Genomic DNA, 17,446 nt, shown 5'->3' with positions numbered 1-17,446 from the left:
TGCTTGAAGGCAAAGGATGCAGTAGGTTGGATGGCCGGTGGCTGGAAGGATGTTTGAGGGGAGTGGATGTTGGTAAAGTTTCATTGGGGACGTTTCTCATTGTTGGGGTGAGTCTAACTGCCCCCTGTCCCAATAAAGAGGCCTTTTACATTTACTTTTCTTGCCCTCTTTGCACTCCATCTCGCTCTCATCCTTCCAGAGCCACAGAACAAGCCCCGTCGAGTCGACTTGCGTCCATCGCCAGCTCCTCTTCTAAAGTTTTGATTGAAACATTTTTGAGAAATTTGCTTTCTAAGCCTCTTTCTTTACTCTTGATGCTTCTCTGTCCAGTTCCATTCCATGTCACTGCTCATGAGCTCTTCTGTTGGTTTGATGATTGCCTCCATGGTTCAGAGGAAGCACTGGAAGTGAGCCGTCCCTAGGAAGCTGCAGGACAGTGGGACATTCTGGTGAGCGGCTGATGTCTGAATACCTCTTCACTTGCCACACATCACTGGCCACCATTTTGCTGTCAATGCATGTTCAACACAAAATAATGCTTTGTGAATTTCCTTCTTCATGATGCAGAAAAAGCAATTTTTCTTGAGGTTGCAGCATTGCCCTCAGGGAGGACTAATCTAGTTCAATATTTGCCCATAGACGAATATCACCACTAACCTTGATCGTCAGTCAGTCCTACCTCTTTTTAGGTCCATATGTTTTACTTTTATGACATTATATGTACCATAAACTTACTGATAGTGGTTTTCACCCCTCATCAGCCATTGGTCTGTTGTGTCATTCACATTTTCCGTCCGCCCACTGCAGCATAGAGCATATGATATGGGTCAGCCCACTTCAGCCATTGGCTACCTACACTGTGAGTGGCAGCATCCTGCTTGTATGTCTGTACACTAAGTAGTTCCCTTCAGTGCCAGGGACTACAATGTGTGCTGTTTAACACAAATCAAACATTTTGTGTTTACCTGATTTGTTTTTATTTTCATCGGGGTTCGGCAACTCCTTAAACAATAAAGTTGAACACCAAACTTGGCAAAGCTAGCACTAAAAAAGTGAAAATGCTAGGACCCAACGCTAGACCCATTGGCTGTCATTTTTAGGTCTAGCCTGGGCAGCGCATGCGCTGTTCTGCGAGCCATGCTGTATTGGAGTATGGAATAGAAGCCACACCCACTCTCCGCTTATTTGTCATTGGCTTGTGTCATTGTCATTCGTAAAAGCTGGCTTCTGGTTCATTAATAGGCTTGTTAGTCCCTCCTTAGTACCACCTTGTGTTCATTGGTAACCTCCCATGAGGACTGGCCCTTTTACTTCGGCTGTTACACAGTTAGTGTTTTTTAGTCTGTAAGCACTATTTTCTTTAAATAGTTTCTCCTACTGCAGGCACGACATGCTTTCCTGCAACAATCAATGCGCCATGCAAACTTTCACTTTCTAAGCAACCTGGGACAATGGTGGCTGCTTCTTTGAATAGGTCGCGCAATTACAAGAGTTTGAGCAATTGGCATTTTAAAAGACACTGCCTTTTATTTATGTGTTAATTATCAAAACATACACATGAAAGGCATTGTCATTTACAATGCCAATAGCTTAAACTCTCTCAAATGCGAAACCTATTGCATTGTAAATGCTTGTTTTTTGTTTTTTTGGGGGAGGAGCGGTAATAGTCTTTGCCATATTGTTGCCAACTGTGTTTCTTCGGTGCAAAGTCATTCAAAATTCCTAAAGGAATTCTTCCACCTCACAAGTTTGTAAACTCCATGCCAACTGTAGGAGTTGTGGCACCTCTTCTATGCCAGCTGATTCATTTCACCTTCCGGTATTATGCATACTATTTCGGGTGCACAGTACCCTGGCTACTTTGTGTGATATTGTGGACTCAGACACGCCTTTCTGTAGAATCGGTCTGGGCTGGCTGGCTAGATTTGGTAAGATCTTTGTCTCTCCTGTGCAGTGCTCCAATGCTTTGTAGCTAGGCTTGTCTTCTATGAGTCTCGTATATCTACACATAGTCGGGCTCCAACTTGGTACAACAGGTCTCCATCACGTTTATGTGCGCTTGGTGCCAATGAGAGCGCCTATTTCTAAACACTACACTTGCACTCTGCAGCTTAGGTGTCTTTGCTGCTTGTTCATCTCAGGGCTGACTAATGAAATAATGAACAGTCCCTCTGATTTGGTACCTCCAGAACTGGGGCAGCCATCAGCCAGTACATGTGCCACCAGGCGCACTCCACAGCGCGTATAATATATATATATATATATATATATATATATATATATATATATATATTCAGAGCAGTTTACATGAGCACCAGTTTCGGTACAGAATGAAACATTAATTTTTGTTGGGCACGGGGAGATTAGGGGATTTGCCCAGAATCACAGGATGTTGAGGGTTGTTGCCGAGACTCGAACCCGGTTCCCCAGGTTGACCGCTCTAGTTGTAAGACTACATTCTCTTCCAAATTCTGGGCCTGTGGGAAGACCCAAGGATATGTGTGACATTCTTATATTCTAAGGGTTATGTCTCTTCATCTTCCCAGATTTGCAGTTTTAGAATAATTGTTTTCTCACTTCAAAACTAATTTGCTATGGCTCGTTCCTGTCTGGGGTGGCATGGTGAACAAAACCCCGATGGACTGGTTTGCATCTCAGAGTAATCACCAGTGGCTGAGAGTAATTCGAACAATCCACCCAGTCCGATGCCCAAAGTGAGACAGATGTGCCCAGAAGTGGGTCCCGCACTCGCTGAGCTGTAGTACTCCAGATGCAACCTCCTAGCAGGGTTGGATTGGGATCAAAAACCTGCCCGGGCACACCCAAAAAAGTGGCCCGCATTTGCATATTGCCTTTCCTCAAAGCACTGCTTCAGCAAAGTTTTATGAAAAGAAAGTGGGTGGAGGGCATGTTTTATTAACTTGCTTAGATTTTTTTTTTTTTAAATGCACAGATTAGTTCACACTGCTGAGCCACACATGAATGCAAGTGAGACCACTTCTGCTCAGACCTCCTGCCCCCGTTCGATCAGTATACAATAATGGGCCGGACCATCAAGAGAAAGAGAGTGATACCACCCCCCATCTGCCTCAAGAAGGGCGACTCAGTCACCCACTGGGCCGCTGGCGGCATCCGAACAACACAATGAGCCCCCAGGCTGCCCAAAAAAGAAACCCAAAGCTAGAACTTGGCTACTGGCCCTTTGGTTATTTCCAGGGTGCCCGCGTTACCAATCCTACCCTGCCTCCTGGTGATGCCCATATATGCCGGAACTGGTCTAGGGTCTGTAGTGTCTCTGTTCAGAAGGGACGGGGTCTAGCAGTTAGAGATTATTCCTATTGGAGCCGGACCAGGGCTGATTTCCATATGACTGGTACCTGTCTGAGGTGGCATGGTTGGCAAAAGGTTGCAGTACTGGATTGCAGAATAGAATCATTACCTGTGGCTTAGATTAACTCGTTCCATGCTCATAACGGAACCGCTCCGTTATGCGCCTCGGTTGAGCTGTGCTCATGACAGAGCGGTTCTGTCATGGCCCACTCGGCGCGCCTGCGCGGCGCGAATTCCGCGCCTGCGCTGGACGTTCCATCGAGCGGGCGGGGCCATGATGGAACCACTCCGTCATGAGCACAGCTCAACCGAGGCTCGTGACAGAGCGGTTCCGTCACGAGCATGCAAGCGCCGCTCGGCCCCCCTCCCACCTAGCGCTGCGGCGGAATTGCCGCCGCAGCGAAGGGGTTAATGCAAGCAAACAACCCATCATTTTTTGTTTTCCTCACTTCATCTGTGGCCTTGACCATGGGTGAATCACGGATAGCACGTCCGAAGCATTTTCCTAGTCCCTTTCCTTGACTGAGTTTCTCAGGGAATTTGTTGTACACTGTCAGTGTCCCACCCAGTGATTCCTTGGTCATGCTGTCTGGCACTTGGTGACTTTAAGTGGTTGTTGAGCTACGCCATCCAGATTCACCCACTTAAGCCGATGGCACTTGGGTAGCACATGTATCTGAAATAGCTTGAGTGGGGAAAAGATCAGTGCATGCCTAGTGCAGTGCTGATTCTGCGCTTATGGCTGCCTGACCACCCGCCATCTTGTTTCCGTGCACTGGTCCTATGCGATTGCATCGTCCTCCGCATGTTGTCAGTGGACTGTCCCTGGTTGGGAAGGTTCAGCAACGCATGCAGCAGGCCTAAAGAGAGAAAATGCATATCACTAGTTGCCTAGAGCAGTTTCACAATATGTGTGCGCACTAATGCTGTCTACACTACGCCCACCCTCCAGGGAGTGGCGTGCGACAGTCCGCTGTGCCCCATCTGTCACCCAGGATGCCCATATTCTTATCTGCAAAATGTAGTGGTAGTAGACATGGGCAGTATGGACTCTTGTGGCAGAGGGGCCAATGATTTGAAGGAGCCATTTAGTGAAAAGAAATCAAATGAATTTTTACCTAATTCTGCACCAGCAGTACGGGTTGCAGAATGTCCCTTTTTAGAGCTCACGTGTGACTTCTATCGCAGCCCTGGCTGGGGTACCACGTCAGATCTGCCAGAGTCCACCCTCTCTCCTAGAGGTTTAAACTGGGCAGGCCCAGTGGGGCAGTCTCTTCACTGTGCAGGCCTCTCTTCCCAGCTCGTGCAATCCTGCTGCAGGCGCCCGCGAGGAACATCCGCCAAAAATATCTCCAGAGCCCACGCGGTGATGCATGCGGCGTGGGGGGCGCGGCGCGTGCCGAGCAGGTGACAAGGACCCTTTCTCGCGGGCACTGGTGTCACCTCATCACGGATTCAGAGAGAGGCGGCACGTGCCGTGGGCGACATGAAGGGGGAAGCCGCGCCACGGGAAATAGGGGGGACCTGGGAAATCGGGATGACGCGGAGCTGGCGCGTGGGGGGCTGCACCGGTCTCCACTTAGCTGCTGAGTGCCAGGGTTTGGGGGGGGGGGGGGGGCCCTAAGCGCACCCTATGGCTCTCCCTCGAGCCCAGTGACTTACAGGTGGTTGGGGGCTTAAGCCATTATGCAGGGACTGCTGAATAGGCGAAGAAATCTGTTTCTATATTGGTATTTGTACAGCATTTATAATCCCATTTACTATCCCAATATATGGCGTCAAAGCGCTTTCCAAGGCGGGTATCGCGCTGCACCGTGCGGGTGTGTGGGTGAAAGTGTATGTGCCCTGAGCCTGTGTGGGAGGTGTTTCCATGACGTGCATGATGACCTCAGAGATGTCTTACGCTGTTAATGGACGCAGCGCTTATCCATGTGATGGATGAGGACATGTGACAGTCAGAAGAGCATATTATACATTTGTATTATGCTGGCAGCCCTGGTCAGCTCTGCAGGGCCCTTGATTGTGTTGGTAGTAGTGTTTCTCTTATGCTCTCGATATTATGTCTTATGCTGCCTCTGGCAGGAGGCTGTCCGCTCTGTTATCTTATGGACCAGGAAGAGGTGACGTGTGGCTAAAGAGTGACTGGGGGGATCAGAGCTGCCAGAATAGACTGCGGTACAGACCTGTATCTCATTGCCATGGTGCGTTGTCGGCTAAAGTGATTTGCCAGGATTCACTGCATTATTTCATCCAGTTTTCATTATAGGATGTCGATGCTCAGAGTATAAGACTATTGGGGCCCTGCAGAGTGGTCTACGCTAGAGTCATCGCTGGACCACCCATTTTTGGCTGATCTTTGTTCTCTCCGGGGCTGCCTGGGTAGTATTGAGTGGTTAGTTAGTGGAGTGGTGTGGCTCACTGGTTAGAGGCGGCAGACCCGGGAGCAGAAGTCGACCAGGGTTCAATTCCCGACGCGGCAGGGTCGTGGACCAGGGTCAGCGGACTTGACAATTCTCGCCTCGGTGCCTACTCTAACCTGGTGTCCCACTCGGCAACTCTGGGCATTAGCTTGCCTAATCTCCACAACGGCCCCATCAACACCGGGGATGCCTGGCTCCACCTTGGGGATTCCCAGTAGGGACCATCCCACAGGGAAAGCCAGGACGGGTTCCCCAGCGGTATACAGCGCCAGGACGCCCCTTTGCTGGGGCAGCTGTGCGCTTTACAAGTATACAACATTTAACATTTAGTTAGGTGGGTTGATATAGCCTGCCTTTATTCCATCCAGTTTCCAGCATGGTTCCACAACTTTTTCCCCCACATACTTTATTTCCCTGCCCCGTTGACCATAAGGATTCGGGTAACAAACTGAAATATTATGTGATAGGATGACATGGAATTATATCCAATTAATACTCGGAGAGCCGTCGTAAAGATTAGATGAATTGTCCTCCATATTGTTGCTAGGGGTAGAAGATAGCGTAGACCTAATACGGAGCTATAGTTGAGTCCTATACGTCCTTAGACAGGTTGCGGGTCTTCAGGTACAGAGTGGCAGCGGGTGCTTGTAGTGTTGATTCAAGAGGCGTAGTTATTAAGTTCCATCTGTAATCAAGGTCATTGTGTGGTTATGTTGGGTGGAGTTCCCCAATTTGGGTTGAATGTCTGTGTCTATGCTCTTGGTATGGTTGGCAGATCTGTACTGTTTCATAACTTCCACCGTGTTTATATTGCTACAAGTGTTGTCGTTCGGAGTTCTGTCCCAGGGTCACCAGTTGATGTAATTTATCTTGGGAACAGCCATGTGTTCGCCTCTCCTCAGACCCATAAAGGCTCTTGGGTGCCTGGAGTCTTGCTGGCAGTGGGGTCCAGCGCATGACAGCTTGTACCAGGAAAACGGAGCCTTCTATGGATGTTTTGTATTATTATTGTCGTCTATCATTTCTTATTCTTAGCTGGTATGATGATCCCTGGTTCTAGCCTGTAACAATGTCCTATTTTGTTTGTAGTGTTTAAATTAAATTTGTAGGTATAATGGCCCTTTTCCCTGGGAGCCTATGTGGACGATGTAAAGTCATGTGAACGTTGAATGTCTAACTACAGGTTGCAAGTGAAGACTGGCATCGTGCGCTCTGAGGTGAAGCCGTGGAGGAGATTTTCTGCAACATTTTGGATTTGTTAAATTTGACATTTACAAACCGGGGCAATAAACTAATGTATATCCCAATTCGCATAGCTGAGCTTGAACACCACGAGTGTGGGAAAAGCTTGTCATTTTTGTTGCCGTCCGAGATATGGGACGATATTGCAGCTTTTTCATTGTGTAAAAGATGCTCCTTGTGACCTTGTAGTGTAGTTCCTATATTCCCAATAGGCTCTGCGCATTGGAATAATATATTCAGCAGTATAGACGTAGGACTGAGGTTATCTAGGTCTCTACTGATTATATTAGACTTAAGGTTTGCCAGCTAGCTCAGAGGTCACTAGAAACTTTCTCGAATAAACGAGGAGGAGTTTAACCTCCCTGGATAGACAAGAAGGGATTAGCTTCTGACAACCATAAAACATGACAACTTTGCTCTCCCTGAATAAGAGTGTATCTCTAGAGTCGTGTGAAAACAAAAGACAGCTATTTCACTCAGTCAAAGGTGCGTACTTAGTTTCACCAGATTGTAGAGAAAAGAGAGACGGGCATTTTCAATAAAAGGTATAATTTATTGAGCAGTCTCCTTCCTCATACAAGAGAAATGAATTGCTACAATTGCAATATTTATAGTGAAGTAAAGTGCGTACAGTAAAAGCAGGATTATAAAATAATACTGTAAAAGCATTGATATGGTTTCTTAGCCATATGATACTTTAAAATAGATAAAATATATACATACATTGTCTAATCGTACTCCACTGATGCTTCTAAATACGCCTACCCCGGTGTACCTGACCTAAGCCTAATACGTGGAAAGGAGTAAGTAAGTAGCAGTTTAAATTAAGTTTGTTTTGCCAAGAATCTGACTCAAGAATTCTCTGTAAGGGTTTAGTCAGTTCAGTACCTGGGTAATAGAAAGCAGGAGGGCTGGTATCTCTCTCTCAGGACTCGATATCCCAGTCACCCGCAAGGGTGGGCTGGAAACGCCGGAGCTGGATTTTCTCGGCAGGAGAAAAGACAGCGTCTTTCTCAGCGCGTCAAAAGGGAGGGGCAGCATCCGTGGGCTCTCGCAACAGCTGGGCTCTCGGGCAAGTAGATAGCTGCTCCAGAATCACCACCGTGTGTTTGCTTAAGGCAGCGTTGGTATATTTATACCTGAAAGGTGCCGGGTTTGACGTAAGGCTGGACATAAGACGTCAATAAAGATGTCACTAAGAACTGGCCGTTCTTACAGTGCTTTACAGGAGTTCTAGGACGAAATCAAAACAAAGGCAATGGGGATTTCCCAGGTTGCTGGAGGCTTGGTTTTGTTTAAGAACTCGGTGTGCTTTCTAAGGAGCTGGAGGAGTAGTCTTGCTTAATGTGACAGCATGTGCTACGACGAATTATGAATAGGGTTTGTATGCCGTTGTATGGATATTATTGATTTATAACCGGACAAGGGCATACAATAGAAATATCGATTCAGGTCCCTAGATAAACACACTACAACCTCAGTGGCATGTGGTATCCTGGACAGATTTGGGTCCATAGTTTCTCTTAGGATTCTTTTCACTTCTCTTGACTTAGCTGGCAGAGCATCGAGCTCTTTGCATCTTATGTCGGTAGGCTGGTGTTTGTACCATGTTCCACGGGTCGTAATCTTCATGACGTTGAGCTTTAGGTAATTCATCGTAATCCAGGGACTTAAGGCATGAATCGGCAAGTCTAGGCTTGTAGAGATCTTCAGGGCCATCCAATTTTAAAACGAGTTGTAAAATGTTAAAGTGTTAAATAGATGCTGAGTAGTAGGGGAGAAAATCTAGCTCCCTGAGGAGGATAAGAAGAGTGGTATGAAAAAAAAACCAAGTTGTGTTTGCATTTGAGGTGTGAGCCAGTCCATTTTAGGGCATTTTCTGAGAAGTGAGTTTGTGTTATAGTATCTGGGAGTTAACAGTATCAAATACTGCTGAAAAGTTCAGAAGTAGTAAGGTAGCCTCTCCGTCCACGATGAGATTAAGGTAGTGACATGGATATGAGGGCTGACTCTTGCTTCTGCCTGATCTGAATACATACTGTTGATCCAATATTAACTTATTTTCCTCAATTCATTGGAAAGTTGAGTAAAAATGCTCTTTCGAATTGTTTACCTAGGAATGGCCATTGAAGATTTCACTATAGTTTGCCTGATTGGATGGGTCTTGATTTTTCTTGGGGCCTGCACCAAAATTTACTTGGGCGTTGTGCAGATCTGTTTTTGTTGTGTTTTTTTCTTTTTGTTGTTTTTTACATTGTTGCTTCTCCATTTTATCTTGACCAATAGGATTTCAGGCTTCAGCTCCTTCTAGTTGGCATTGCTTTTGGAATATTTAGTAAATTAACTCTTTAACAGTCACAAGTACCTCTTGACATATACTATCTTTAATGTGCTTCTGTCGTGTGTCAAATATCTTCTGCACAGGTTGTGGAGACCTCTCCTCATAGCACAATGTTACCTCTGTATGACTGATTTATTTTTGGGGCACTTCGAGTAGGACATGAAATTAGTGGTGTGTTTGTGTCTGTCTCAGTACCCTATGAGAGGCTGTTTAAGCTTTGTTTGCCCAAAGACTATGCCTGTTGTAGAGGCTTCTGATTTTGCTCCAGGAGGACTAGATCGATGACATGTTTACCGGATATCCATATAAGATAAATTTGTATTTAAAGAATAGAAGTAATTCCGTGGTTCTGAAAATCTGAGTGGATTCGGGACCTCTTGGACCTGTGTGACACTAGTTCTGTACATACCACTACTGACTGAGCATTGGTCTGCATTGACCATATAGTACCGGTAATGTAATGTAGTTACACTGACTCTTGGAGGTGGAGCTAGCCATCGTCACGATCTGTGGTACCTGTTACTACCCACGCTCCACCTTTCAGTTCCCAAATTCTGCTACATAAACCTTGGCAACAACTCCTGTTGGTCAAGCTCAATACAGAAGGATACACATCTGCCCCCCACCTTCTCTCCATCCAGGGACTAGCAGCTCTTCAGCTAGCTTGTTAAAAGAAACCCTATAAGTAGTCCTGTTTGTACCCTAAACCCAGTGTTGATTTTTCAAAGTCTTGCTCTCAGAGCCTTTACTGATTGACCTTGTAAAAACTTCATACAGCATCTTCAGATTTTGCAAATTTATATATTATCCTGAATTCTAGTTAATCATGCCTAACAGAATAATATGCGTTCAGTCTCAGATAAGAATTAATTTAGCTGACTGCGATACAAACCTGTAATTCAGTGTAAATGGGTCTAACTGGAGGTAGCACCCCAAACATTCACCTGTTTCCAGACTTTATCCCAGTGAATGCACTCGGCGAAGTGTCACCTGCTCTCTATTTGTGCTTCTGTTGACCAGCACCTGCTCTAGTTTTGGGCACTCTCATAAAATGCCACCTTGTCGCCATTTGTGCACTTTTGTGAATGGCACCCGTTTTTTTTTTGTGCACTGTGTCCATCTAATTACCAGAAAAAACAAGTGCAATCTGAGATCGATGCTTACCACATTTCACCTCTGATGGTTTCAGGAGGAAGATGTTTCTTACTAACAGTCTGCTTGCGTTCTTTTTGCACTATCTTTACTCAAAATGATGTAGGTAGTCGTGGTTTAACAACCTGCTTGATGTTGACACAACCGTAATTCGGATGAAGACCGGAGAGTGCGTTATCATGTGCTGTTACGTACGCTTCACTTATTTGCCACTGAAACCTAACACAATAAATTTCACACTGGAGCGACTAGGTCAAATTTTCTTAACTTATGTAGTAGGTGGAGCGCAGTTGTTCGCTTGTGGTGGAAATTGAGGTAGATTTGCTTAGACACCGTTTCTGTGGTTCACATTCTCAATTTGTTGGTAGAAGAAAATATGTGGGAGATGATAATTTATCAGCTTAAGATCGTAGATGCCTCCGACGGAGACTGCACTGATCAGCGCACAGGTTGGTGCCTACAAATGTCTGAAGATTCCGATGGGTCAAAGTAGGCTTAAGACATGGTTCTATAGAAAGGAGCAGAAGTTCACATCCCGTAGGGCGGAGATGCACTATATTAGTAACAGCTCAATATTTCTTTTGGTTGAGCTTGAGGAATTTTTCATAGATCCACCCCTGGATGCAGGATACATACTGTTTAAAATAGAGGTTTAGTTGCTGTATGTCTAATGTGTTAGTAAATATATTGAGTCAATGTACTTGGGGGTGGGGATGATTAAGCGGTGCATTGTTAACGCAGATAATCCTTCTAGAAGCATGTACAGTTACTGTTTAGACCAAACCAGCTCAGCGTATCTAGAGTAAAAGGAGGCCTTTTTACAAAGCTGTTGTGATAATGACCACTGAGATTGTCTGCTAGAGCTTGTCCTCAATTATTTAAAATCTAGCTAGTAGGGCTTTGGCTATTCCCACATGATATGTCTCGCTTACCTCATGCTATTGGTTCTTTTGTGTATACTTCCGCTGTCTTTAGTGAGCTTGTATTGCAATTCATGAGTAACTATTTCACATCTCAAAAGTATACTCAGTTATCACATATTAAATCATTTATCTCATAGGTGCATTGTACACAGAAATCAATTGTTTTATATTTTATTTTCACAGCAGCATTTTTTTTGCAAAATATTTGAATTCAAACTCAAAATATAACCCAGACCTATTGGCCTTGCCAATGCTTGTTCGCCAGGGTTATTGGGACCGTATGAGCGACTTCTTTCACATCAGGGGGCACTCGGACAGTTTCAGGATGCTGAAGCTGGGGAAATAGGAAGGATGGAAAAAAATCCAGAGTTACGCGTAAGAAGACTAAAGTAAGAGCACAGTAGAGTGTGGACTGAAGAGAGAGGTCTAAAAATTAAACCTCACCAGTGTGAGTGGGCTCTTTCATAGCACTTCGACCTGTGGAGTTGGAGTGCATCTGCCATGGACTTGATGAGAAATTTGGGTGCCATAAGACTCCACTGTAGTTGGCAGAGATCGATCAACTGGCCAGGGATGTCTCCTTACAAATGTAAGGGTACGCGGAGAGGATAGTTAATGGACCTTCACTGACTGGGGAAGTGATGTCCCTGGCTCGCTCACCAATGAGAGCTAGCGCTGGCAAGGAACACTCTAGCAATTCCCAGGTCGAAGTGGCCAGAGAAGTTGTTTCCTTTTATGGTCTTAGTATGGCATGTCCACTTTTGATTGCAGCACCATTCAAAAATGTTGTTGGCCATTGTTCGGTCTGACTTTATAGCACAGCTGCCTGCAATGTCCTGTTACCATTTCTTTAAAAAACACATACTGGGCTTTGACTTGGCCCGGGCGAGTTCTACTTTCTCACCCCATGCTGCTGGGTCTTTGGTGCATCATTCTACCTCTTATGGAGTGCTTGCATTGCAGTACATGAGAAAATATTTTTCTGCTCAAAATCACACCTTTGATTCTGTACCTTATTGAGGTGTTGTATTGGGAAGCATTTTTTTGTTTTCTTGTTTTTCACTGCAACAAACTTTTTAAAAAATTTTTTTATTTCGGTCTCAAAATGCAAGTCCGGCTCATTTGCTTTGCAATTGCTTATTGTCCTGTTTTCCTTTTTCTTGATCATGAGAAAGCCATGACATCTGGTGGGAAAAGCACCCTTTCCAATATTTTACGGTCTTCCGATAAATGTATTGGAATACTTTGTGTATGTATATTTCTCGGGAGCTGTTTTTGAATACAGAAAGGAGTAAGAGTATACAAGAACTCGGGTTGATGAAGATGATTGTGGTTCTCCTCATTTGACAAAGCAGCAGAAAATACTGATTTCTGACTATCTTATCCTGAATATAGCGGCTTAATCTCATTTTCCTCATTCTTCCCTTCTTACTCTAAAACTATAGTATTGTTTCTGGCACCAACTTAGTTTATTTTCTGTGTTGTGCTCTTCTCACTGAGGTATGTGTAAAGTGTTTCTGTAGTGCACTAACCTCCTGTGCCGCCAGGCATTGGGCAGCCAAAGCAAGCAAGGCTGCCCAGGAGCAGCTCCATCTGCAGTTTTAACAGGTTTACCTATTGCCAGGCTGAAGGAAGAGAGCTGAGGGACAGTCCCATTTGAGGAGCAGAATAAACTTGGGTGAGAAGTGGATGTGCCTATTCACCACAAATACTCAAAGTAAGCACCCGCACTAAAGGAAATGTTGTGGCCATCTGCAGAGAGTGGGGCTTAGACACTAACGACTGAGTCCACGTTTAACAACGGGTTAACTTTTTGGTTATTGTCCAATTCGAAGCCTGTCCTACGCTCTGTTCAGGTATCCAGTATCGAAGGAGGCCGTAACTTACAATTTGTGAGTAGTAAGAAGTGGCCAAGCTTTTTCTTTCGGGCAGGACTCTGCATAGATGTGTACAAAAGGTTTGGGCATGGTTGTGGCTTACAGAACTGTGCACAGGTGTGGAAGTTGGGACTTAACACAGATGCAGCTAGCACGATACAGTATAGGTGCTTTGAGCGGACCCAACATAGGTGTTGTGGGAGGAACTAGGCAAAGTTCCTGCCATTGGAACTTGGACCAAGACTCCATAATGGTAAATGGGCAGACCTTGGCATCTGTGCTGAGATTCAAGTTTGGGTACTAAGAGCGCAACAGGAAGATATTGTGGGAGAGGATGTAGTAACTACATGGCATGAACATAAGCTACAGAAATATAAATACCACAATTTAAATTGCCCTCCCCTTCCCTCTTCCAGCCGCTGTAACCTCCACCATGGACAGGATGAAGAAGATCAAGCGGCAGCTATCCATGACCCTGCGGGGCAGCCGTTCAGCCGAAAAGAGTCTGTCCGAACTGACAGAGCAAATCACCATCGAAGAGAACAGCAACAGTGACAACGGTACGTGCTGCTCCACGAGGGGCAGGGAAGAGGTTGTAACGTGTGTGGAGAGGTTAACACTCAGAAGTAAAGAGGAAGTGGGTATGAGTAGTGGGAAGCTAAATCTGACTGTTCTGAGCATCACAGTCCATTGGCTGCTACTCGAGTGGCACTGGGAATCCTAGAAGTCTGGTTGGTTCGAGTGGGCGGTATCCTAACTTTGGTGGGAGATGAATGGGATGGAAAACAAGGAACATCAGAAATGGATCTAGTTCTGGAAGGTAAGCTGGGAGTAGTGTTTTTAGTGAATCTGAATCCCAATCCCGCTCTGGCCATTCAATAGGTACCATCACTATTGGCATGACACCTGGCCTTGTATCCTTGCTGGAAACCTGTTGACACCATGCCATATCGCACATGTTCTTCTCACCTCACCTTCACAGTGCTCAGAAAGACATCCTTCCTTAAGCAGATTTTGAAGTGCTGTCTCAAGAGTGTTTAAAGATCCATGATTCTCCTTCCCTCAGCCCACCCCAAGGCCCTCTAGGCATTGTGTTTCAATGTAGAAACCAAGTTGGGCTTGAGCTGATAGTGTATCTTGGAGGCAACATCCTCAAATGCTACCACTTACTCACTGCAAGAACTACTGCTTGTGTTAAATACAACTGTTATCATTATTAATAGCTTATGGATAGTATATTTTATTTAATTGTTGATATTACAAGTACCTCCCCTCTTCTCCCAAGCAGCAGAGCCCTTCCTACAGGGAAGAGGAAGTAAATACTGCTCTCCCCTCTTCTCTGAAGTGCTAGATCCTGCTCTATGTGGAAAAGGAAGTAGCTATCACTCTTTGTTTGTAGACCCTTCCCATCAGCCTGGGCATTCATAATGGTGCTCACCCGTACATACTAGGTAATCTTCTAAGAAGCACTGAGATTTAATCCTGGCTTCCTTAGGTGAACTTGGCATTGTTGGATATAAAATAAGTTGCTTTACCAGTGCATCTGTCTACTGTAAAGTAAAGTTGTCGTGAGAAGTGGAGTTACACAAACCAGTAGTTTAACTCTGTTTTACTCCAAATCTTTCAGAAATCTAGTCTATTTGCCACAGTTCTAAAGTAAACCTCTTCTATTTGAACCTGTCACATTTAATCACAAAAAAAACAATATTGACTTGCATACAATCTGGCAACAAAGTACTGTCCCCACCATTGTATCTATTGTGTCTGTAATGGAAGCCACAGAGCTGGCTCAGAGGCGAGGTCAGTCTGTGATTTCAGGTAAAGAAGGGAGGTCGCAGGGTGTCCTCAATGGTGGTTGATCTATGGTTCCAGGTAAGGAAGGAAGGCTGCAGGGCGTACACACAGGCTAGCACTGTCTTTGCTATAAGGTAAGACAGGAATGATGCAGGGCGTGAACATGGTTGAATGCCCTCTTTGGTATAAGGTAAGACAGGGAGGATGCAGGGCATGCCCATAGGCGAGTCTGATCTACTGTGTCCAGTAAGAAAGGTAGGCCACAGTTCGGTATATGGTGTCTGGTAAAGAAAGGAGGTAGGAGGGCGAGCACACAGGTGAGTTATGTTGTACCTACCCAGATCGCTGTACGCAGTGCATGTGTGCCTTATTTTGCCTGTTTCTTAATTGCGAGTGCCTTTTTTTTTTGGTTCTGTTGCCTTTTAATTTTCCTTCGTTAATTTTACGTTTCCTTCCTTTGCTGTCCTCCCTCCCTCTTGATCCCTGTGTTCTATTTTCAACTCCCTTTTGCTTGTTCTGGATTTTCATTCTGTTCCAACTATCTCCCCACTGCTTTTATTCCTGTCTCTGCAATATCCATCTCTGTTCTTGTGTCCTGTCCTCTTTACATTGCACACTAAACCCTCCACCACTTCCTGGCTCTCTTCTTCTTGCTTTCTGCCCCAATCTCCTTCATCTCTCAAACAACTACTTTCCTCCCTTTTGCTTAATTCGCCTGTTACTTTGTATACATTTTCCCATGCACTTGTCTCATCCCACACCTCTGCTATCTCCCTTTTTCCCCCCACCGAAAACACTGTTAACCCTGTCTCTTGCCTCCTCTATTATCTTTCCCGTCTCTACACTCTATTCTTCCCTCACACATTTATTCTCTGGACCTTCCTATTCTACACGGAATCAAAATTTGAAACCCTTCTAATGCCGCTTGTCACTCTCATGGACTATTTTTTCCCACTCCATCTTCTTCCTTGATTACTCTTTCCCTGCTTGCTTCTCCTTCTACCATCTTATTCTCCATCGCTGCTTTTTGCTTTTGTACTGGCCTTTCCTCCTTGCTTTTTCTCTTAATTTCTGGCTGCTCTCACTTTCTTCCTCTCTACCCCTTTCATTTTACTCTCTCGTTTGTCTGTCCCATTTGTTCCACTCCTATCACCGGGTATCTCCCTTGTGCCTCATTTTGGCTTTATCATTCATTTTTGTTTTTGCTCTACTGTTCTCCTTCTAAACATTACACAATTCCCACAAACCACTGTCTTCTCCGTCTGCTACCTCTTTTGGCCTCACTTCTGTCCCTCCCTCGGTTATTATATTGTCTCTCCTTTCATAAATCTGCCCTTCATTATCTTCATTATTTATTTTCTTTCTCCACCACTCGCTTCGTCCTCTCATTTTATTCTTCTTGCGCTGTTCCCTTTCACACGTTCTCTCTTTAACTTCTTCTTTCATTATTCAATGTCCATCCTTTGTCACTCAAATGCTGTACGCTTTTCTTACCGTCTTTCTCCATGTTCTCCTCATTTCTCCCATTTGCTCAACTTTCTATCCCTGCTGTCCACCCTCCTACCCTGTCTCTTGATCTCCCTCCCATCTGCAACCCCCATTATCTTCCCTCTTTTCATCCTGTGCTTATTTCTCTTGCATCCTCCTTCCCCACTGTTCCCCTGTCCCACCATTGCCTCTGTGTCCTGTTTTGTTGCCTCTGGACTCCTCATCCATCCACCCCCTCTCTCCTTTCTCCTTGGCGTCTGCTCCCAGAACCCATCATGAAGAACGGGAAGCCCCCTACGTCTCACAGCATGCAATCCTTCCTCCACCAGTACGCTGCAAGCACCTTCCAAAAGCCGCCCATCCACCGGCCACATGGCGCAGTCTGCAAGAGCCTCAGTTCCTACCTGAACCGGAGTGGCCGACTAGGTATACCTACCCGCATCGTCCTATGTGAAGCACGTGCCTTCTAGAATCCAAAGGGTGTGAATGAGCAAAAGTGAAAATGGAAGGGTTTCCCACATATGGGCTCCTAGGTTACACAATGGAGTTACATTTTGGTGGAATGTTGATGACATGACTATGGAATGGCTGCAACTGGGAAGAGAGATGCAATCTAGGTGAATGTTGCTTGTTTTTTTTACATCCATAATCCTCATATCTAGGCCATTACATCTGGAGTACCGTTACATCACTGTACTTTACATTAGGAGTGCTTTACCTCCCAGATAACATTTTTTAACTGTTTTTTCATTTCTATGTGTGTGTATAAATGTATACATATACACACTGTAAACACATATGTGTGTATACAGTGTGTATATCTATAAATAAATATATATATATCGGATCCCTAAAAACCCCTTACTACCCGGATACACT

General features: G+C 45.1%; 1 protein-coding gene across 1 annotated transcript in view; it reads left to right on the top strand.

Annotated features, from left to right (window-relative positions):
- Positions 1-17,446, top strand: part of CDK16 (cyclin dependent kinase 16) — a 232,646-nt gene that overhangs the window by 81,786 nt on the left and 133,414 nt on the right. The window contains 2 exon segments of the mRNA XM_078664785.1: positions 13,702-13,845; positions 16,835-16,993. Coding sequence (XP_078520911.1) covers positions 13,702-13,845; positions 16,835-16,993 — 303 coding nt within the window.

The sequence above is a fragment of the Lissotriton helveticus genome, chromosome 10 (assembly GCF_964261635.1).
Source record: "Lissotriton helveticus chromosome 10, aLisHel1.1, whole genome shotgun sequence".
NCBI classification, from domain to species: domain Eukaryota; kingdom Metazoa; phylum Chordata; class Amphibia; order Caudata; family Salamandridae; genus Lissotriton; species Lissotriton helveticus.
The sequence above is the reverse complement of the archived record's forward strand: the minus strand, read 5'-3'. Positions and strand labels throughout refer to the sequence as shown.